This window comes from Taudactylus pleione, unplaced genomic scaffold (genome assembly GCF_031769625.1).
Source record: "Taudactylus pleione unplaced genomic scaffold, aTauple2 ptg000391l, whole genome shotgun sequence".
Lineage (NCBI taxonomy): Eukaryota > Metazoa > Chordata > Amphibia > Anura > Myobatrachidae > Taudactylus > Taudactylus pleione.
The window spans coordinates 2,035,615-2,060,040 of record NW_028284792.1 but is presented as its reverse complement, the minus strand read 5'-3'; the positions used below and the strand labels follow the sequence as shown (position 1 = coordinate 2,060,040).

The 24,426-nt window shown below is 45.0% G+C and overlaps 1 protein-coding gene across 1 annotated transcript in view; it reads right to left on the bottom strand.

Moving 5' to 3' along the window:
- The window catches only part of LOC148507539 (uncharacterized), a 662,982-nt gene that overhangs the window by 567,296 nt on the left and 71,260 nt on the right, over positions 1-24,426 (bottom strand). The window contains exons 19-25 of the mRNA XM_088445856.1: positions 23,080-23,293; positions 21,050-21,220; positions 14,904-14,999; positions 12,702-12,856; positions 9,485-9,626; positions 9,080-9,220; positions 7,775-7,897 (exon numbers count right to left, since the gene is read on the bottom strand). Coding sequence (XP_088301982.1) covers positions 7,775-7,897; positions 9,080-9,220; positions 9,485-9,626; positions 12,702-12,856; positions 14,904-14,999; positions 21,050-21,220; positions 23,080-23,293 — 1,042 coding nt within the window. The remainder of the gene's footprint in view (positions 1-7,774; positions 7,898-9,079; positions 9,221-9,484; positions 9,627-12,701; positions 12,857-14,903; positions 15,000-21,049; positions 21,221-23,079; positions 23,294-24,426) is intronic.

Genomic DNA, 24,426 nt, shown 5'->3' with positions numbered 1-24,426 from the left:
ATCATAAGATCAACTGGTGATCTCTCATATTGGGACTGCACAGACCACCACAGGGTGTACAGTCAGGTACACGGTGGATTGTGCACCCACCATATTGTGCTGATTCACAGTTGCTATTGATATTTTTATATATATACTGTTGCACATTATTGCATGTATTTTCAGAATTTAAGTAAAACATCATATCTATATTTATTGTGTCTAGCATCACTTCCTAAATAATCTACACATTGTGTATGAATATCATAAAGGTTAGGTAGAGCTTTTGGTTACATTTACATTTATTATATCTTAGCCCTCCCAGTTTTCAAATAGATATAGGTTGTGCGCAGCACTTGAACCCTCTATCTATGGTGTATGGACAGGCCTTATACTTCTGTAGCCCATACGATGTAATGTGCGATATACTGTTCGTTAAGACGCCATGTGAATTGATCCCTGATTCAGATGATCCATAATTTGATGCACTGCTGCCTGGTTGTGGGACTGAACATGTCTGGCCACTCTCCGTTCTGCTAGAGCAGTGGTTCTCAAACTTAGTCCTCAGGACCTCACACAGGTCAAGTTTTCCAGGTCACCCAGCAGATGCACAGGCGTAGTTATTACTCACCGACAAATTTTAAAAGATCCACAGGTGGCGCTAATTATTTCACTTATGATTCAGTGAGGGGACCTGGAAAACATGCACTGATTGGGGTTTTGAGAACCAAGTTTGAGAACCTGTGTGCTAGAGCATCCAGTAGCCATATACAACCACAGGCCTTGCGCACAGACCCACTTTTTTGTCTGCTTGGACCACTCTGTGTACACATTAACAACTGCCGCTCTTGAACCATTTACCCATACAGCCGTTTTGCCAACACTCGTACCGCTGCTGCGAGCATCAACAATCATTCCACATTCAAAGTCGCCACATTTCGTAGTTTACCCATTATTTCATGAGTAATATGCCTCATTAGTCTCTGGATAGCGTTGCTTTCTGTTCTTACACAGATTCAGTTATCCAATGTCAACATTATCTGCGGAATAACTACTTTGCAGAAAATCGCCTGGTGGTCATAATGATTTGGCCACTCAGAGTATATAGACACTAGGGAACAAGGAACGTTATATTGCAGTAGCAACTAATGCTGAGAACAAACTGTAATCACTCCTAACAGCCAATTTTCGGCTACCTGGTATGATTATTGGACAGTGGGCCTGATTCAGAGCCGCTCGCTCTGACAACGCGCTCGCTCTGAATCAGGGCCGTGCTTTTTATTTTTTGGAGCGGCCTCCCGGCTGCTCGAATAGCTGTGGGTGACCACCCACAGCTATTACGAGCGGCCATGATGATGGTCGCGATGGTCAAGAGACCATCGCGACCATCGGGCTTGCGATGAGACCCTTATGGTAGGGTCTCACCCATCGCAAGCCCCAGAGAGCTTTCGGCTCCAACAGAGCCGGAAGCTCTCCACTGACATCACTTGTGATGTCAGTGGGGCCGCCCCCAAATGGCAGGCGTTCTCATGGGAATGCCTCCGTTTGGGCAGCCACCCCCCCCCCGGCCCACCCACCAAAGGGGGCGAGCTGTCACTCAACATCGACAGCTCGCTCCCTTTGGTGCGAGACCCGGAGCGACGGAGTGCCCGTCTCCTTCGTGCGCATGCGCTGTGGGCCACCATCGACCCGGTTGCGAGCGCTCAGCGCTTGCGACCGGGTCTGAATCAGACCCAGTGTGTACACAGCACCCGGGTACTGCACGACTTTCATCAGTTCTAACGAGCCAATATTATGTCACAAATGCTGTGTGCTTGTGATCAGGCCAACGTAGTGCATTTAAAATCGGCACCTCAACGATCTTTAGGGGCTTATATCATTCCAACAGGAAAGATAATTGAGTAGTGTGTACACTGGAAATCGGATGTTCATATGATCATTTCAACTCGCAAAAACATTAATTATGGATCCTTTAATCTGTCAAGTGTGTACTAGCTTAAGTAACATTACAGGTCCCTACATTTGAACAAGTCTAGTGCATTTGCACAGAGCACTGTTTTGACAAATTTCATTGGCATTTGCACAGTAAATAAAATACCTGCCGGTCAGTAACTCCAACAGGCAGGGCCGGATTAATAATGGGGCGGATGGAGCTCCAGCTCCAGGCCCACCCATCAAAATAGGCCCACAGCATCTGCTGTGCTGCTGTAAACAGGAAAAAAAAATCCTTTTATAGCAGCCCGCCAGTGGCCATCCGATGCAGCCCACCCCCGTGCCTGTCTGTGAGCCACTAACAACCCCCGGCCCGGCCGCGGCAGATCAAAAGCCGCCGCCGGCATGTAGTGGTTACACGTGATGTTATGGCAGCGCAGTGGAAGGCTTCTCTCTCCTTGCGCTGCATACACACACCGTGTGACGTCACAAAGGTGCCGCCCCGACATCCACTTCGCTGTTGCTGTTCTAGTCGGACCAGTACAGCACAGCAGTCACTCACAGGCAGCTCCGTGAAGATGGCTCTGCAGGTTGTCTGAGTCTCCTGACTGAGGTTAGTCGGCCCACCGGGAATCTTCCCGCTGAATCTATCGGCAGGGTGATTTTTTTTTTATATATCACTTTTTTTTTTTTTTTTTTCACGCTGGCTCTTGGACTGAGCAGTGCCATTCTGTGAGCTCTCCACTTGGGGGCCAGCATTTCTAGAGTCGCCTGGATAGCCGCTCCCTCATCCTCCTACAGTTCACCACCACTGATGCCACTTATCCGGTCCACTTCTCCCTTGCCCCCGCACGTGTTGAACGGCAGCAGTGTGGAGATGAAGTGCACCAGCTCCAGGATTTACCTGCGCACCTGTGGAGTGTGGACCTGCCTCTGCCATCGACAACTGATCCGGTCAGGTGGTCCCGGTGAGTGGAAGGAACTTCCACCTCTGCTGCCTGCACCTGCGAACTTCTGCTGCTGCTGCTGTGTAAGCCTTGGCTGCCATTGTGGGTTCTGGTAACTCGGCAGTGATCGTCTGTGGAGGGTCCCGACGGCCACTGGTCTCTGCTTGTCTATGTCTCCCCACCTGCTTTTGAGTGGACCTGCATAGGCGTGCAGCTTCATCTGCACCCTGCCTGTCGCTTCAATCATCATGGCCTCTGTGTGTTGCCGTCACTGCCCCCATACTCTGTACGGCGCTAATCCCCTGCTTTGGTCATCTGCCGGTGTGCATGGATATCTCTGGGCTCCACATTGGTCCCCCTCTGACTGTATCCATCTGGCCTCATGCTCCTGCTGTGGGATGTTAACTTTCTGGCCTTTGGCTCCTGCAGTGCTCTTCTCCTGACTCATTTTCATCTAGTCTCCTGTAGACAGTTCCTGCCTGATGCCTGGAGCTGTGATCCTACACCTCTTCTAAGGTATTTTTCAATCCCTTACTTACCCTGCTATTGTGTCTACCCATCCCCTACCCCATGAACCTGCTTCCTTGCAACTGCCCCCCCTGCACCTTGCAACAGACATCCCTGCATCTTGAAACTGCCTTCCTTACAACTGACACCCCTGCACCCTGTACCTTCCACCCCTGCATGCTGTACCTTCCACTCCTTCACCACATGCATCCTGTAACTCCCACCCCTGCACAATGTAACTGTCCCCCTGCAACTAAAACCCCCCACCCTGTTACTGCCCAACCTATTCCCTGTAACTACCTACATACAACTGCACCCCGCACCCTGTAACTGCCGCCTCGCACCATGTAACTGTCCCTCCTCTGTGTGCGGCCATGCTACCCTGTCCCTTGGGAGGAACTGCCACTCCCCCTCCCTGCGATTGCTGACACCTGATGCCCCTCTGCCCGCTCCTGGTATATAAAGGGTGGGAGCTGACAAGGAGCTCCCAGTAACTCCAAGCCCACACCATGCACATCCCCAGCTTCCAGAGCTGGCATCTGTACCTGGCCTGCTTCCTGCTCTGGAGATGCCTGTCCTACAAGAACAATCCCAGCAAGATCCTGTACCCTGCACAGCTGGTCAAGCACTCAGTGCCGGAGTCAAAGCAGCACGGGCAACCAGGCCAGGAATGGGAGCAGGCACCCTGGCACCTCTGCCATGGACAGGAGCAGTCTCACTGGGCACTCACTGTGGCATGCATTCAGGAGAGGCATCACCAGAGCTGGATATAGATTATTACAGATAGATTAGATAGATAGATAGCTTTAAATATCTATATTTTCTAGAGAGAGAGGGGCCTATTCATCGTAACTAAAAATTCTCTCGAGGTAATTAGTTTTAGAACTCACATGGAGTTCTACCTAATTACCGGAAGAATTCATCATTCCTCCTCTCCATAACTATCTATTCCGAAAACTGTCATTTTTGCGATGACAGCTTTTCGGGAAATAGATGGTTTTCTCTCTCTACACTAACTTACCGCAGCTGGAATCTGTGCTGCGCACGCACTGTTACATCCATAAAACCAGCGCATGCGCAGCACTGCCTACAGCTGCGGTAATTCTGTCCCCATCAACCATCCCCCCTCCCCCCTCAACTCACCTCCCCCCTGTCCCCCACTTACTTGGCCGCTGCAGCCGCCTCAGGCTCCGTCTGCTGTGCTGACATTGTTTTCTCCCGGAAGAACACAGTAAAGTTTAGAAAAAAAAAAAAAAACACATTTTTTTTTTCTGAACTTTACTGTGTTCTGCCGGGAGAACACAGTGACAGCACAGCAGACGAAGCCTGAGAAGCGATCAGAGTGATGGAGGGAGCCGGCGGAGGACCTGCCCAGCTGACAGCAGGGAAGTGTAACCCACTGTACGCCACCTCAGAGTGGCGTATAGTAACACCATCAAATACCGAAAATACATAATTTTCGGAATTTGATGAATAGCCTAATTTCTATATCCCCATACTAATGTACGGGAAGTGTGGACATTTACGCAGGCAGATTTAACCAGGAGATATCAGTGATATCTCCTGTGTTAAGTACAGTATCTTCATGAATACTAAAATAACGGTAATTAAGGAAAATGTCCTTAAAAATGTTATTTTAGTGTTGATCAATAGGCCCCTGAGAGTTGTACATGTGTATATAGTGGTGCTTTACAACCTTTCATGTAATAATTGGTGCAATAGTGAGACATCATACACATCATGTGTACTCATTTTAATTATAATTCACTTTTTTTTTAATTGACATACTCTTCGATTATATAGATAGATAGAAAGAAAGATACTGTAGATACACATACATAGTGATGTACTGTACTCTGGTTTTGGTACCCCGCCTACAGGTGATTTGGAGCCACCCACATGAGGCCACTTCTTAAAAAATTTCCAGGGCCACTTTTAGTTCTCAATCCGCCCCTGAACTCCTGTACTAACACTAATTTATATTCCTTCTAGCCAGCACCGTAAGGAGGGCGGTGCGACTAGTGCCGCCGCACAGGGCAGAGAGCCCTGTGGGTGGCATTGTCACAGCCCCATAGCTCCAGCATCTGGCTAGCAGGGCGCCTGGAATGGCACAGACCACACCCCTATATCAGTAGCCACACCCCCACCATGCTGAGCATACCTCCTGCAGCAGCACACTATAGGCCCTTCAAAAAATTCAGCTCCAGGCCCATATAGACCTTAATCTGGTACTGCCAACAGGCAGATTCTAAACTGCCAGGCAATACCTAAAAAGCGGTGGTCTAGACAAACCTCTCTTTAGTAACTTTATCCCCAAGTTTGTATACCTGTGCTGTGACCCCAAGAGGCTTTCCTTACTTTCTGTAGCCCTAATGTTGTTCATTAAAGTAACCATGCATTACTCTGCAGACATGTCACCTTACAGCCTAATTACTGCAGTGGGTGAGAGGGGTGCCAGAGGCGACTTAGAGTCATTGATTGTGAAGTCTCTGCTTACTGCACAATATCATACAGCAAATAAAACATTTAGCAATCTGTGGCTCCAATATTCTGGCACTGCACTCTCACACTTCAATCAGTGAGCATTGGAGTGCAGCAGCAGGGCTGATAATGTGCTTCTCCTCCGCCAATGTCGGAAAAGTGGATTTTAAATAGCATGAAAGGTTTTGTTATGAGACCTTTCCAACTGCATTATAAAAGTTTAACACTGTACTTTCCTTTTTGGAAAGCAGTGTGACCTATTTCTCTTGTGTTAAGGCTTGTCGCACGTTACCAATATAATAGACTGTATTTGTGAAAAAGCAATGCATGTAAAACACATATTTGTTCTTAATCACTGTGTTTGAAATGTTCAAAATAAAAACCTCAGCAGATACAATTGGTTACAAAGACTGCGATATGTATATTTATCTGATATAATTTATCAACAAGGAGTTCTATAACTGGAGAACGTATGCAGAGGCATAGAGAAGAAAGCCTTAAAAGTGGCCAAACAGTCAAAATTCTAAGATATCAAAACATAAAAGTACACCCCGGCCAGACAAGTGTAGTTTAGTGGTGCCCAAACTGTGTGCCGTGGCACTTGCAGGGGTGCCTCGGGTTGTTGGTTCAGTGTCAAATAAAATGATTTTTAGTCAGTGTGATAGGGAAAACCAGGGCTAATGGCTGGTCAAAAAGAAGCACAGCCCTGTCAAACACCACATAACGGAACCTAAGGACGACATATAAGCACAATTTACTTCATTTCATTTTTGCTGCATTTCTCAATAAGAAAGTTTTGGCCCAGGGGTGCCGTGGAAACAATGCTGATACTCTAGGGCGCCGTGATTAGAAAAAGTTTGGGAACCACTAGTAAACAGAGTCTACGAAACAGTAAGCATATTACCTAATTTACACAATTCTAATCCATTATATAAACACTTGTATTTTGGTGGAGGTGAAAATACTAAAGTTGCGTACACACTGAGCGATGTGTACCCAACCGACAGGCCGAATATCGGATCCGGGGTACATATCAGAACGAGGTAATGACTGACGGAACGATCCCTTGTCCCATCCTTCATTACCTGCAACGGGGCCACATGCGATATCGTCTGGTTGGACATGCAGCACAGCCGACCGGATGATAATGCATGCGACCGCAGGAGCGCGCATATTGGCCGTACACACTGTGCAGCTGATATGCTGTTCCGATTCAGCCAGAAACGGCATATTGTGCCGACATCGTGTCAGTGTGTACTCAGCTTTACAGACAATGACGAGAAATGTAAAGATAACATTTGTATTAATGAAGACAGTAGTGGATCGTTTTAACCTAACTTTTGAAGGGGTCACACATACTGGCCTTTGCAATTCATTTTTTTTTATAACATTTTAAAATACAAATTAAACAAAATCTAAAATACACTGCATTTTATATATGCATTTTGTATTTATTAAAAATGTGCTTATTATATGCAAGTATAAAATTATTTAATCTACAGTTTATACATGTGTATGTGGCAGTACATCAATTGCTGTCTTTGTTCAAGCCAAACGCATGAGTAGATGTTTCCTACCCACATCTCATTGCATTTACAATGTTCTCTCATGGAAACGTGTGTACATTTTCAACTGCATTGCAAACATCACAAGCACTGAAATACAACATAAAGCATAAAAAAAAATGCACTCCAGTGCAACACACGATAAAGGCACATAAATATGTACTGTCACATTTGTTACACTAATTTTTATTTTCGCATCCATTTTTTTTTTGCTTAACTTGCAATAGGAGCACATTCTAAATGTAGAGTTGTACCGTCATTGTGTACATAGCCTTAAATGTCAATACATTAATATATAGGCTAAAAATTAAAATATAAATAATAACATAAAAATGTAAAGACATGCATATTACTTAATTTTACCTCGTTAAAAAGGTGCATCATCTTCATGAAAGAGCCTGTGTCCCTCTCTTCTCCTGTTATACTTTCTATTTGGGGCTCGGTCCTTCTCAAGAAGGAATCTAAACTTTTTAATGTGTCAGTAGTCTAAAAATATAAACGTTGAGTCAACATAAAAAAGCATCTTTGTCAAATCAATGCCACGCTGGCAAGTCATGCACTAAATGCTTAGGTAAGTATACATAAAACTCTTATTCTACCTTTGTGCATGCCGCAGTATGGTCATTTATAAGGATGTTACTGCAAGGCTTGTCGTTCCTTTTGAAACATTATCAGACAAATAAGGCAGTCACTTAGCCATAAGTACAGATGTGTCCATAATCCATATACATCTATCTTGTGTGCGCTACACATAATGCATGAGTGCTGTGCGACTTGGTAGCAACTTCATGCAACTTTTTCCCTTAAAATGCAACACACAAGTCACACGAATATAACACACAAGTAGCTTGTGCTGATTAAAATAATATGCAGCATGCCTATATTCTGTGTGCGACCGCGGTTATATCTGCATGCAAAATGCTGCATTACAGTGTCAGCGGCTGTTAATTTAACGGGCGTCATAAAGGGTCTCAGGCTATTGAATGGCCCCCGGATGATAAAGCCCAAAACTATGACCATTTTTCACAACCGTTAAATTAACGGGTCTAATGGAATTCCCCCCCTTAGACAGCAGTAATACAGACACACAGATGAAGGGCTACTAATGTGTCCACATACATCTTACTTCCTTGCGTATTATACAGCCCTTCTAGACGTGCCATGCCGTGACTCGGTAGTGTCTTTTCATCTGCTGATTAAAATTATATATACGACATGCCTATATTCTGTGTGCAACTGCGGGTGTATCGGCATGCAATATATAGGAGAATATAGGCATGCCGCATATCATTTTAATCAGCAGAAGCTGCGTGTGCGTTCTGTTCACATCGCTGTGCGAATAAGACGCATTTGAAGAAAATAGTTGCATGAAAAGACACTCGGCACTACCGAGTCACACAATGCTCATGCATTATCTTTAACACGACTTGTAGCGCACGGAGGTAAGATGTATGTGAACACATCTGTAAATGTAATAGCCTTCGAACTTCTGACACTGCAGGGATTTATACAAGTCTCCCGTATGTGACAATCCTTTTAAAAGACTAATTCCCTGCGGCGTCGGATGTTCGGAGGCTATTACATTTAGCCCAAAGACTTATTTGCCAAATTAGGTGTATACTGTATGTATAGCCAATAGCTTTTAGCCCATGACTCAGCAATGATCACCTGGTCTATGAGATATTTTGTGAAGATCCACATCCATTTGAGGGCATAAGCAGTGAGAACCTGCTTGATAGGCTGGAAATCCACCTTTATCCATCTACATTGCTGATGGTCTGGGAGTCTCTGAATGCTGTCTCGGGCATCCTATTAATGAAAGCAATATTATAAAATACTTTCTCAGTGAGTATAAAAATATGTATCTCCAAAGCTTACAGTCTTGTGAATCATTTCTGAACTTTTTTTGCCTGTTTTTTGAAGTTTTGAATGATTAGTAACAGATACTGTATATAATCTGCATTGTGTACTTCTGAGGTAATCTGTTGCACATTATTAATCATAATTGGTTATCAACAATTTATAATCAGTAGTTACCCCGTGGAAAAATCACGTCATTAATTTTACACAAACCTTGTATGCTGAGATTTCATTATCAAAGTCCTCTAACAGTGGTCCATGGGTGACTTGTACTGCTGTGTCTTTAGGCAAAATAAATGCTCTTTCTGCTACAATCAATGCATTGTTGTGAGATTTCAAACTGACATTACTGCTGCTGTAAACCAGAGAGCAGATATATTAGAAATCATTTTACTGGTATTTACCTAAATTAAGAAAAATGCTGCAATAAAATTTTTAGGTTTAACTAATTAATTGCACTAATCACAGAAAAATTCTGTTTGTAAGATGACACATCATAAGGTGGGTACACACCTGGGCGACTTGTCCGCCAAACCAGGAATCCACAGACTGAGAAGCCGATTGGTCAGCCAATACACACTTAGAAAATCTGCCGTTCAATGTGTCCACGCTGACATAACAACTAAGCAGGCATTTAAATTTCCCTGCGCAGTTGAGATGTCAGTCGCCAGATATGCCGATATATCTGCTAGGTATATTGACATTGGTTGTGCTGCAGGGCCGATGTGATATGCCGTTTGACGGCTAATTGACTGACATATCGCCAGTGGTGTCCCTCCCCGCGGTGTCACCCGGTGCGGGGAGGGTTGATGCCACACGGACAGGGGCGTGGCCACACGGGAAGGGGTGTGGCCACATGGCCGAACTCCTGTGGTCTCGTTGTTACTGGGGGGCAGGGGGGGTGCCGGAGGTGCGGACTGCCCTGTGTGAAGTATCGGTCGGCTCCCTCACAGTTGTCAGGAGCCGAGTGCTGCACTTATTATACAGTGCAGCACCCAGCTCCAGTCACTGAGGAGGAGTCTGCACCTTGGTGTCACCCCTCGGCGAGTGACACCTGGGTGCGGCCCGCACCCCCTTGTGACGCCACTGCATATCACATAGTGTGGACTCCTAGTTTAAACAAAAAACTTCAGAAAAAGGCAGTGTCAACTTTCCCACTTATTGATCATGTAAATCAGAAACTCATATATAACAACACATCCTAAAATGGTAATAAACAGTTTCCCACATACAGTAATTAAGGGCATTTGATACAGCAGAAAGTACTGTTATAGGAATATATTTGGTGCAGTTGGATCGTAAATATTAAATGTATCAAATATAACTTGGTAAGCAAAGTGGGTGCAACCAGTACTAGATTATAATCTTTCCAATATGCAGTGTACACTATTTTTGTGCTTTATTTTTCTTGTATCATCCATGATATACAAAGAATTCCACTGACTAGAAAAAAGTGGGACGTGTATCCAAGAGATATTTCATTTACAGATGTATCCTCTTGTATCTCTGCCGCTTGTGTGGCAAATTGCACCACATATGGCACGAGTCACATGCCCGCGACTGGGTATGCACACTGCGTTTGCATCCACGACCCATAGGATTGCATTGTGCGAATGCTGCCGTGGCATAGCGTTCCGTGGCGCACGTGTACTCGGCAAGTTGCATGGCGCGATTCGTGCGCACATTTGCCATCATAGTGCCAAAGGTGGAAGAGGGCACATCTGTATTTTGTTGTGAAAACAATCACTTGAGGACACTGGCGGTTTTGTTAGCAGAAAATGATGGGTGCACTGACATACCACAGTGTTCACTACTGCATTTTTTGGCTCCACGTTGATTGAGGATAATTGAAACCATTTGATTGAGGATAATGATAATGACTGATATGTCTGATCAAGGGCATATTAACAGAGGAGGGGGCCCATGTGCAGTCTCTGTCCTGGGCCCCCTCCTCTCCACCCAGCTGTCGCCAGCGCAATGATAGCAGACTTTGGCCACTAGAGTAAACTCTAGTGCTCTGCCGGAGTCTACTGGGCATGTGCAGGTCACCGGGAATATGGTGCAGCAGACATTTTCCCAGTGATCTCCTCATTGCATCTGCGCAAAACACAGGGAAAATGGCCATGGCGGACATTTTCCAGGCGATTTGTAGACCAATGGTACTGCTGACACAGGACTCCGGAGAGGTAAGTATTTAATAAATGGATGCAGGGTGTGAGCGGTTGGGCCCCCTAGACATTATAGATACGCCCATGTATCTGATACGTTTAATACTGAAGGTCCTATGTATAAAGTAATATTTGCAGGATATCCCCCAAAAACATCTGTTTTCAAGGGGTACTCACAAATACTATTTATCCCCTGGATGTATGTACAGGGGACCAAAGCAAATATTGGAGATATTGGGGCTTATATAATAGGGTGCAATCTGGTGCCGCTGTGGGAACTCCTCCGAGTCTTCCCATATTTTTAAAGCAGCAATCATTTTAAAACAAAACCAAGCTGGTTTTGCCTTTAAAATTATTGCCTCTTTAAAAATATGGGAAGACTCGTAAGAGTTCCCACAGCGGCACCAGATCGCACCCTATTACATAAGCCCCATCTGCTGTGGGATATCCCCAATTTTGAATCATAAAAGTAACCCTCATAGGTCTCTGTGGGGCTGCTTAATTGTGGAATTTACCAAGCTCTGGAATGCAAAGCGTTAGCCGTTGTTGTAACCTATTAGCTATACTCAGCAGAGTCTACTGGGAGTCTCCCTCTCACTCTCTGCTTGCATATGCATGGTCAGCAGACCGTGCCTGCGCAGAACCGTGCTGGGAACCAGAAGTAAAAGTGAAGGCATTACATTGGCGGTTCCCCTGTTCCTGCATGTGTTTTTTTATACAGTGGCGTGATCCTTCATTTCTTATTGCTTTTATAAGCGGTGATAAGAAATTATAATTATTGGGTCTAGAACCTGATAATAAATAAATAGGCACCTGACGATTCAAGTGTGCTGGAATAACTTCTATAACAGCTAAGTTAAAAATCCCATTGCTTCTTCGCTGCACTTTTCGATCCATTATTATTTATCCAATTGGGGTAAGTCACAACATATATTTAGATTTCAACATATTACTGTATAAAATATGAAATATAATAACACTTTGATAGTTGGAAAATAAAAAGCGGAACTCCACTAAATAAATAAATAAACTTATTTTGAGAAATGTGTTGGTAGACTCTGACCTGAATCCTGGTGACAACTTTCTGTGACTTTGGATGTGTCACTTTTTCTGTTAGTCATAGCAAAGTTACATTGTAACAAAAATATTAATGAAATCGTTCTGCACATTTTAAGTAATTGGATTTTACTTTTATGTCCTCTAGACTTTAAATGGGTTACGAAATGCAATACTTAAGAGAGAAGAAGCAAGAAGATATTCACTAGTCAGTCTTCATTATTGGTGCATACCCATACCTTGAAACTTCATTTCCTGGTGAAATTGTAAGCCTCTGCTTTCCATGAATAAAAAGTTGGAATTCTTCATTAACATCCTTCTTCCATAAATAGGAATAATTGGCAAAAGTATCTAGGAGTGCCTACAAATAGAAATGTTTTATTGTTATTAGAGATGGCAATTGAGACTGAAATTATTAAACACAACTGAACTGTGATTTTCTGACAGTTCTGTATGGCAGGAATGGCTACTAACCTGTCACTCACATGCCACCCCTGCCCACTAACCTGTCACTCACATGCCAGCCCCGCCCACCAACCTGTCACTCACATGCCACCCAGCCCACCAACCTGTCACTTGCATGCCACCTGTGTACTAATTGGTAATTTACTGTACATGACCCCTCTGCCTAATGTGCCCCACAAAGACCATAACTCTTATCTGAATAGCTGCTCAATAAATGCCTGCCCTGTATATTCTGTGACTGCAGGCGACAGTAAGTTCCAGGGTCTGGTCAGGGGGCCCCCTGGTATAGGGAGCCAAGGGAACAAAGCCCCTGCCCACTTAATCCAGCTCTGTCAATGTTGCAATGGAGACTATTACATGTGACAGTCTCAGCCAGGTGTGTAGCAACTGTGGGTGCAGGGGGTGTGGTTGCTATGAGGCCCCAGTGTCTTACAGGGCCATCACCCCCCTGCACCCACTTCTGTTAGTATGCGTACTGGATAAGAGGAGGGACGGGGTCGATATGTCTGACAGGAGCCCACATCACTGATGATTCCTCCTGCACACTGCTCCTTAGTCACAGTCACACTTCAGTCTGTGACTAGGAAGCAGATTGCTGCAGGGATCATCAGTGCTGCATGTCCCTGTCAGACTTATCAGCCCTGTCCCTCCTCTAACGCGACTCAACTCACCAGCATAAGTTAGGAGAGACACAGCTATGGGGGCCCCATAGCAATATTTCTGCGCCCACCCCCACCTCTGTGTGTGTGTGGGGGGGGGGCATAGACATTTTGCATTGGGGCCCTCATAGGTCTAGCTACAGTATGTGTCCTCAGCACTCCCTGGCTATGCCTAATAGACTGCCATGACTCTAGTTGTACATCATTTTTTTATTCAAAGCAGCTTTTACGTTCTCATGCTATCTTTTAAATCGATTGGAAACTATAAGATGAATGATGAATATGAATGAACATGAAACCAATCAATAATTCTCATATATTTCAACCATTGTGTTGTTTCACTGTATTAATCATACTGTAGAAGTTATACATTTGCGTAACTGCTCATCAGTCTTTATCAGTAAGTCCTTGTAATGCTGCATACACACGGTCAGATTTTGTTTCAGAAATGAACGATAACGATTATAAAAATTGGTTAATCATTCATATCTTTGACATGAGGGGCATGCATCGACGAACGATGCGCGTTCCCACATGTCAGATAACGATCTCTGAAATCTGATGTGTTTGCAGTCAGATTTTAACGATTTCATTAATTTTAATACTGTCAGAAATCGTTCATCGTTGATAAAATCGTTCAAATCGTTGTAAAAATCGTTCACTCGTTCATCTGACAAATCTGACCGTGTGTATGCACCATTAGACTTATGCACTACAGCTCTTTGGTGATTTCCATACAATTTTTTTTTTATGGTGATTATTTTACATTCAACAGTCCTAATTTTTATACATGAATTACATGGTGTATGAATGTCAATAATTCAGTTATTATTTTCTTGCCATTAGTCACCACAACACTTTATATAAGAATACGGTTATATAAATCCAAAAATGATTTTTGTTATATATTTATAATTATGTACATTTAAATTGCCTCTACATATGCATTTGTAATATTGTGTGGACATGATATTGACAGTGTTTGCTCATTTTCTTGGGCTGTTTAGCGGGGAGCTCGTCTACAAAAAGAGTATGCAAATTGACATTTAATAACTCAACGAACAATAAATGTTAGGTTTGATTGCAATTATTTTAAGAAACAAATCATCAGCTGGATTTTATTACCTGTCTTTATAAAGAAAGGACCAAAAACAAGCTATCAGGAAAGAGGCTAGATTCATGGAGCAGTAGCGCCATCTAGTGCAAAGACGTGCAGGTGACACTTTGCTCGAGACTAGTGACATTTCTGCATTCTTAGTGTAGATGTAAAGAAGTATTGCTCACCTGACACTCAAGAACACCAATCTCCACCTGCTGTAGGATGTGGCCAATCAACTGCAATGCTTCTTCATCTTCTGACACATAATCTTGATAGCCGGCCTGAAACAGACATCATTAATTTTAAATGTATTTATTCAAATATGAGTCTATTTATTTAGTGAAATAAATAGTCTTAAATTCTGGTACCTCATCTCTAAAAAGGGTAACTTAATAAATTAGAAAGTTAGTGTCCTTGATACAATGCACAAAAAGTAAATAAATAAATATATAAGTATAGAATAATTTAAATTATATCAAATAAATAATAGAATGCCAAACAGCTGTATTTCATCATTTAAGCCTTGGTGACTGATTTACAGCTGCAAATATTTATAACTAGTTTGTAGGTTTAGACACTAGGGATGGGGGGGGGGAGTTAGGTTTAGGCAACACAGAAAGGGAGGGTTAGGGGGAGGGCAGGGCCGGTTCTATTAATTACGCATGGTACGCGGCCGCGTAGGGCACCACATACTGAAGAGCGCCGCGACCATGCTGATATATTACTTAATTAAACAATACAGCCAGCAGCGATGCAGACCGCGGGCAGACTGTGTCACTGTGACACAGCTGCACCGCAGTTGTAATGGGCGGCCGTCCGATTGTTCGTGTGGTGCGATGTGACGTCATGACATCACGTCGCAAGGTCGCAGGTACATAGGCATAGCGCTAATAGGGCTGGGGCAGGAGCGCAGTGGTGGAGAGTTGGACGGGAGACGCGGGCCGGCGGCTTTTCACAATCCCTGTCAGTGTCTCCCCTGTCCTCCCCCTGCAGGGCAGGCTGATTCATAAACAGACTGCCGGCTGCCGAGATTAGAGCTCAACTCTCTGATTGGGCAGCATGAAACCAGTGGAGGTGGGTTTTGAAGGTATTCCTCCTCCCTGTACATTTAAAGCTTCATGCAACTTACAAGTAAAAATATTGATATTGAGCAACCCCCTTGAGTGGCCCCCAGCAGTGACTGTTTGCAGCATCCCGGCTGAAGCTGCAGTTCTGATGGAGAAAAGTTCGGCAATAAAGAGGAAAGCTGCTGCTGATCCTGTGATCCAGTGTATGTACTGTGCTGCGTCATATGTGTGTGTATTATGGTGTATGTATGATTAAATACATGTGTGTATTATGTGTCATATGTAAGCAATGTGATTATTAAATACATCCATGTATATTACATTAAACAAATTGAGACATCAGACATCTTAAATGTCATTACTTTTAGTATGCTGCAAGATACTATGGCAAGGGAGGGAGTCAGTGGGAAAGCTGCTTGTCTGACAGCAGCAATGATCACTGTGGGAAAATACTTGATCTTTATTGCAATTGATATGTTATGTGTACAATATATCTTTAAAAGCGAGGTATGCTTAAACCGAGTACACACTACAGCAGTTGTTTCCAACCTAGGTCCTCAAGACACACTAATACCCCTTTTCCACCAAAAGTCGGAGTCGGGTCTGCGTAGACCCTGCTTTCCCGGTGTGAAAGTGGACGCTTGGAGATGACGTCATCTCCAAGCGCCACTGAAGCCGGACCAATCGGCCGGCTAGCAGTGCACTCCAGGTCAGCATGACCCGGAGTGCGCTGTTCTCACAGCAGGGTTTCACGGGCTATACCCGTGTCAAACCCTGCTATTTACCTGGGTTGGATTGCCGGGTCAGTCGACTCTGCGATCCAACTCTCTCCCTTTTACACCAGAGAGCTGCCCGGGTTAACCCTGCAATAACCCGGGTTTTAGCTCCGGTGTAAAAGGGGTATTACAGTCCAGGTTTTAGTGATATTCATGCTTGAACACAGATGGTTAAATCAAAATAACTGAAGTACTAATTAAAACACCTGTGCTCAAGCATGGATATCACTAAAACCTGGACTGTTAGTGTGCCTTGAGGACCGTGGTTGGGAACTTCTGCACTAGACGATATGTCATCCGATCTGGGCACATCGGGCAATGTGTACCCGATATGTTGCTGATGATGCGCGCTCCCGCATGTCGTCAGCGACATCTTATGCTGGGTACCCAGCTGACGTGTCGTGTGGTGGGACTCGGCAGGGGTCCCGTCATCGGCAAGTGTGTGTACACTTGCCGATACCAGGAGCAACGGCGTGACAGCAGGGGCCAGACTGCATTCCGCAGCATGGCCCTGCTGACGATATCGCCCGTCGGACCTGTATGCCAGCCACACAACACATTGGCTGAGTACACATCGTTAAGTGTGTACCCAGCATAAGTTTGAGTTTCCCACGTGAAAACTCCAGGGTTCCATGTATGAGACTTCTGAAGTCCTGTTAAGTCTCACCCTTCTGTTGCTTTATTTAAATTGAATGAAAGCCAATGCCACATGAATAAAGTACAAATGCTATCAATACTAAATTTTGGGCACCATTTGGAGCTGATTTGATTGCAGATTTGATTGCAGATGAATTTAATGTGTTTAAAAATAATTTGGACAAACAGGTTTATCCTGAGATTAATTTAATATTAAACTAAATAGGGACATAATATGGCACTGTCTTTCATGTCATCAATATTATTCTGTCCAAAATGACCTGTAGACACGTTTTGTCTCCTGTGGGATTGTTACCAGGAGCTGATTGGGCGACCGGGAGAATGGGGCACTTGCCGCTGAGTTGTACCCCTCTCTTACCAGTGCCCCGCCCCCCACACAGTGACAGCCTTGCAGCCATGCTCAAGGCCAGTGGCGTATCTATAATGGGTGCAGTGTGTGCGGGGCACACTGGCCCCCGGCTCCAGCGGGGCCCCGCACCGCACACGCGGCACCCATATTTTTTTTAAACTTACCTCTCCGAGGTCCCGCGTCGGGTGTCACTGCTGCTCAGAACACCGGATAAATGGCCGCCGCGGCCATATTCCGGTGTTCTGCACATGCGCAGTAGACTCCGGGCACACTCTAGTGCCCGGAGTCTACTAATGCTCCGGTGGCTGGCCAGCCGCGTCAGTCGGCTGCCAGCCACCATGGAGAGAGGAGGGGGCCCCGCACGAGGAGTGCACACGGGCCCGCTCTCTTATAACGCCCCTGCTCAGGGCACTGCCAATCACTGATCTGTGCCTGCATCCTCGCTCAAGCAGTGACAGGCAGTCTGCATTGGCTCAGTGTACTACACACACTGACCACTCTGGGGTAGAGGGGACGGTCATGGTGGCATGTCAGGAAGAGTGGCTGCAACACTGCTGACCTGCTCTCTGATAGTTACTTATCACTGTGACTGTAAAGTAAGGAGGGTGATAGAGGAGAGGAGGCACTGGAGTGCGAGGAAAGGAGCAGGGGAATGGAGAAGAGGCGCTGGAGTGTGAGGGAAGGAGCAGGGTGATGGAGACGAGGAGAGGCTGAAGTGTGAGAGAAGGAGCAGGGTGATGGGGAAGAGGAGAGGCTGGAGTGTGAGAGAAGGAGCAGGGTGATGGAGAAGAGGAGAGGCTGAAGTGTGAGAGAAGGAGCAGGGTGATGGAGAAGAGGAGAGGCTGGAGTGTGAGAGAAGGAGCAGGGTTAATGGAGAAGAGGAGAGGCTGGAGTGTGAGAGAAGGAGCAGGGTGATGGAGAAGAGGAGAGGCTGGAGTGTTAGAAAATGGGCAGGGTGATGGAGACGAGGAGAGGCTGGAGTGTGAGGGAAGGAGCAGGGTGATGGAGAAGAGGAGAGGCTGAAGTGTGAGAGAAGGAGCAGGGTGATGGAGAAGAGGAGAGGCTGAAGTGTGAGAGAAGGAGCAGGGTGATGGGGAAGAGGAGAGGCTGGAGTATGAGAGAAGGAGCAGGGTGATGGAGAAGAGGAGAGGCTGGAGTGTGAGAGAAGGAGCAGGGTAATGGAGAAAAGGAGAGGCCGAAGTGTGAGAGAAGGAGCAGGGTGATGGGGAAGAGGAGAGGCTGGAGTGTGAGAGAAGGAGCAGGGTGATGGAGACGAGGAGAGGCTGGAGTGTGAGGGAAGGAGCAGGGTGATGGAGAAGAGGAGAGGCTGAAGTGCGAGAAAAGGAGCAGGGTGATGGAGAAGAGGAGAGGCTGGAGTGTGAGGGAAGGAGCAGGGTGATGAGGAAGAGGAGAGGCTGAAGTGTGAGAGAAGGAGCAGGGTGATGAATGAGACTTCAGCCTAGCATGCCAGGACTTGCATGTGTGCCAACCTTCCCTATTGGTGCATAGCCTGACCAATCATGGCCAACTTTGAGATGCACCCAGTGTAGTGGCACTGTAGCATTGACAGAAATCAGTGTAGAGGAGCTGGAAGGGAGCAGTCACCAGCATTGTACAGAAGACGCAGGGCACATAGGACAGAGGGCCTGATTCAGAGCCGCTCACGAGCGCACAGCGCTCGCAAGCGGCTCGTTGTTGGCCACTGCGCATGCGCTGCATCCGGCGTGCACATGCGTGAGCCCCGCCGAGCGACTGAACGTGTCGCTGCGTGGCTTGCTACAAGACGGGGTGTCCGGCGATGGTGAGTGACAGCTCGCCCCGTTTTGTAGGCGGGTAGGGGGGGGTGGCTGCACAAATGAAGGCGTTCCCTTAGGAACGCCTGGTGTTTGCGGGAGGACCTACTGACATCACTAGTGATATCAGTAGTGGACTAGCTGCTCTATTAGAGCACGGAGTCCACTCAGGCTTGCGGCAGCTGAGAGCCTACCCCAGGGTCTTGACGCAATGGTCTCCAGCCTGCTCGCACAGGCTGTGGGTGGACACCCACAACTTTGCGAGCAGCATGGAGACAAAAAAAGAAATATGCCCACAGACCCTGCGAGCTGCCTGCGGCAGCGAGTGGGTTTGAATCAGGGCCAGAGGGCCTGATTCAGAGCCGCTCGTAAGCAGCCGCTCGTTCGCTCCGAGCGATGTTCGCACATCTGCGCATGCGTATGGGTCGTAATGCACATGCGCCAACCAGTCAGTGCGGTCGGAAAACGTGTGTTCGCAAAATTGCAAGTGCCTGCTAATTTGAGTGACAGGATGAGACGTTTGTGGGTGGTAACAGGGGAAGGTGCTTGAAAACGGGGAGTGGAGATCCGAACGCAGGCGTGCCAAACGGTCAAAACGGGTGTTTTTTTGAGGGTGTGCATAATTAACAAAGCAGCGTCATTGACCACGTCACTTGGTTGTTTCTTAGCCTGAACTGTTCGCATGATTACGGTAGGGAAATCCAACCACAAGCACTGCGAGCAGTTCAGACGCCTTTCGATGTACTCGATTAATCAAATAAATAGCGGAGAAGAGGTATGATGCGAGCGGCCAGGGGGCGTCTTTACAAAATAGCGAGCGCATGTTTCGTTCGCTCGCTCAGACATAGAGGCGTCAACAGACCGCAAAGAGCGAGCGCTCAATTTAAATAGCCGGCCCCTTTTTCTGAACGAGCGAGCGCAAATAGCGTCCGGCTCTGAATCAGGCCCAGAGTTTGAAGTTAAGACTAATAATAATAAGTATGATCCTGCACTGGCTTCAAGAGCTGGTGTTTTAGGGTAGATGGGAGTGTGTGTGTAGGGGTGTGCGAGTCGCAGGGCTATATATTCATTGTATTGTTAGTAGAATGGACACTTATGACCTTAGCCGCTCATATCAGCATTATGTTAATTACTTTTCCAATATTTTATCAAAATCACACAATTATCATACATATAAGGGGCGCTAAAATCTATATTCACTTACCAAAAAAGTTAGGCTTGGGCCGGCCCTGGGGGAGGGAGAGGGGGAGGGTTAGGATACTGACCGACGAGTGTAAGTATCTTAACCCTGTTTGGATGACGGCATCGAGATTATGACCGCCGGGATCCCGAGTGCTGGCGTCCCGTACCCAACCTGTACAATCATATTGCCAGCTCTGCATAGACCCCATATTGCCAGCTCCAGTGTCAGCCACACCGCATAGACCCCAGATTGCCAGCTCCAGTCAGTGTCAGCCACACTGCATAGACCCCATATTGCCAGCTTCACTGTCAGCCACATTGCATAGACCCCATATTGCCAGCTCCAGTCAGTGTCAGCCACACTGCATAGACCCCATATTGCCAGCTCCAGTGTCAGCCACACTGCATAGACCACGTTGCTGAATATTAAGGACTCCCAGAATTAAATTGAATATAATATTATTCTCAAACTGCAATAGAGATATGTGAAAATATATTTATAGTTACCTTTGCCATTGAAGAAAGTCCTTTCATAAGTGATCCTCTGAGAAGAAACATTTTGAGCCATTCCTCTATATTTTCCTTAATACTTGTATCAGAAGTGCTTTGGTCAAGGGGCGGATTAAAGGCAACTTCACCATTAATCAATTCAACTTCAATGCTGAGGATGGCAACATGCTGTGGGCAGGAGAAAACATGGCTTCAGCTAAGCAACCTCGTATACAGGTAAGAGACACCCTGACTTTTCACAGCAGCTAGGTTAAAAATAAACTCAAATATATATAAAATTCAATGGTCTGTTTGTCTGTCTGGTTATGCATTCAGACACCCCTGCACTGACTGGGATGAAACCAATCTGGGGTGGTCCAGTTGGATCCTGGCCAGGTTTTAGGGGGTTAGCTTCCTGGTCGGACCTCCCGTTGGGGTATGCTGTTAAGAACTTTGACCTGGGGAGCCTGTTCTGAGCCTTTGATGAAAACTTCACAGAGGGGTGGCCATTGGTCTGGGATACCTAATGGGGTTGTTGGGGTCCCAGTCGGACTTCACATCAGAGAGCGATGGGCAGAACTTTGACCCAGGGAGCCTGTTCTGCGCCTTCCCTGGATGGATTTGAATGAAAACTTTAATGAATTGTAATAACTGACAGAAATACCCATAATTCAATTAACTAAAATAACTGAAAGAAATGGAGGTGGGAAGACAAAAACATATTGTGTACCCAAAAGCCTTGGAATAGCAACATTGATAGGAACATTGAAGGAAAACTTTAAACCCATCTTGCAATGTAAAAATGATTATAAAACTGAACAGAAAGGAAAGCTGGGGATTAGGGCTGCTAGCAACACCCCAAAAATGACACTGGACAGCCACCTCATGGGTGTGTTGGAAAAGCTGTTAGGCTGCTAATTATCTTTAAAATAATGTTGACCATTACATCCAACTCTTTGATAACTTAATAACTAGATTTAAGCCTGGGCATATATAAACATACTTGTATATCTATATATCTATGTATGCCACATACATCTATACCAGTGCCGTCTCTCTTTATTCAATACTAAATCTAACAATAACGAAGACTCTACTAACTGCCTGTTTTGGAGTAAGCAGTGCTGCATGTAAAAGGCTTCATCTGTTTGAACATTGTGCAGATGGTCAGGTGACTTACAGCCTAAACATTTATAATTAAACACAACCCATGATTAGTAGTCAGATTCCTGTTGTGGATGAGTTATCTGTTTATACATTGGACAGGCACCACATGTTAACTTACACCATTGAAGTTGGTGATACAACCAAACGCATTGGGTATTACAGGTGACTGATTCATGCATACCACTGAAAGTTCTAAAAGGAAATGCACATCCCAAAAGGGTTCCCAGTGGACTTGTTGAGAATTGTGCCAAAGCATTTTAGGTAAGAGCACATAAGCTTGTTTTAAGAATCTCATTAACTTGGTATATTATTCAATGACTGGCCGTGGGCCTTGTTCCTTGAGTGCATTTGGTGGAAGGGTATCCTTACAAGAATAAGCTCACTAGCTAAGCCCACAAATAGACATTGTGGAAGAGAAACCAAAGCTGTAAAAATATGATTTCTCAAGTATCAGAAATGTACACATAATGATTATTGAAACATTATGAATGTTTTATTGAAGTTACTACACCATAAACGCCCACTTGGTGTAATGGGTTTGCTCACTTTCTAAAACACAAAATAGGTATTAGTGTGATATACTGTAAAGAACACCAGTGACGTCTCTCTTTATTCAATATTACATCTACCAATAATGGAGACGCTACTAACTACTCCTCAAACTATGCTGCCTTAGTTTACCTCATTATAGGTACACAGGTGCCTATATACACAGGATGAATGGAAATACTGAACATTAGGCGAAAATAATACATTTAAGTCACTAATGTGTATGAGACTAACATTGTCAAAATAAGATTGCATTACACACTGTACCTAATACATTATAGCATATTCATCATATATAAATATAGATTTGTATGGAGGTAAAGCCATCTTACATCACAGTCCAGCAGTGTGTTTAGTAGTGCAGCCAAGCTGGATATAGTTACTTTCTTCAGACCTTGCAGAACTACAGCATCAATGTGCATTATGAATTCCTGCCATGCAGGTGATGCCTCACTGATACCACAGGCGACAAAGGACTGTTCAACTAGGGCGTGAATCCTCTGCCCCTCAGGAATAAGGAGGCTCTTCAGCTCATGCTCCATATTTCTAGAAGCACACACATTAAAAAAAACATTTTAGTACCATAAAGTGTCAGTAAGTGTATATTATACATCATTTCATAGTTGCCAGCATTTAAATAATAATTTTCCAGGGAATATGTGGTGCTGGGTAGGTGAAGCAAAGCAGGTCCTACAGAGAATACACTGTCTACACATACAGCTTTGTGCACTGCAGTCCACATCATGATAACACACTAACCTTGGTATCATGTTCTCAATTGTGCATTTCAAATATTTCTGTTTATTGAATATCAATTTATAATCCAAAACTAAGAAGAGATATGGATAAAAGTATCCATTTGGAAAACCAGAGACTGCCCATGGAAATAAGGGACAGTTGGTAACAATAGGCATGAAGGCAAAATAAATGTAAAAACAACTAGAGATCGGTTCTAGCTGTCAATCAGAAAAGATGTGTCCTCATATACCTATCCTTTATTTTCACCATACGGCGCAAGAAGCCTGGCGCGATTCCCGAGCTGTGCACATTTCCTCAATTTTGCTACTTTGTACTCAGTTTTGCGTCTTACAGTAGGTTACATAAATTGTACTAGGTACTTAGGATTAGTTTGCTATCGCAAAAGGATTAGTATAAAGTCACAGATTATGTGTAACAATGCTTGGTGCATGTCACTTGTATCCTCCCTGTCATTTTCCTTTTTATACAGACTGCACATGTCACTTGTATTATCCTTGTCATTTGCCTTTTTATACAGACTGCATACTTTATTCCCAATTTTGCTACTTTGTCCTCAATTCTGCTATGTTTTCCTCAATTTTGCATCTTGGAGCCGTATGCAATTAGAGCGGATCTGCGATACTTTTCTGCCTCCCAGACTTTTCGCCTACGTCGCGTCTTTTGTAGGCAGAAAAGTATCGCAGCCGTCCCTGCTTTACCCCGTATTCAATATGGAAGTATGCGAAAACGGGACCCGGCAAAACTTGAACAGGCGGAAAGTACTGTAAGATTTGGGGAAATTAGCCTGAAACCCCCCAAAAGATGCTCTGACATGGGGGTTAGCTATGATACCCCCCGATTTGGCTTGCTGACGGTATTTGGTGTTTTTAAACTGGCTCAATAGCTGCTAAATAGCATTTTTGTATAAGTGGTGCAGAATA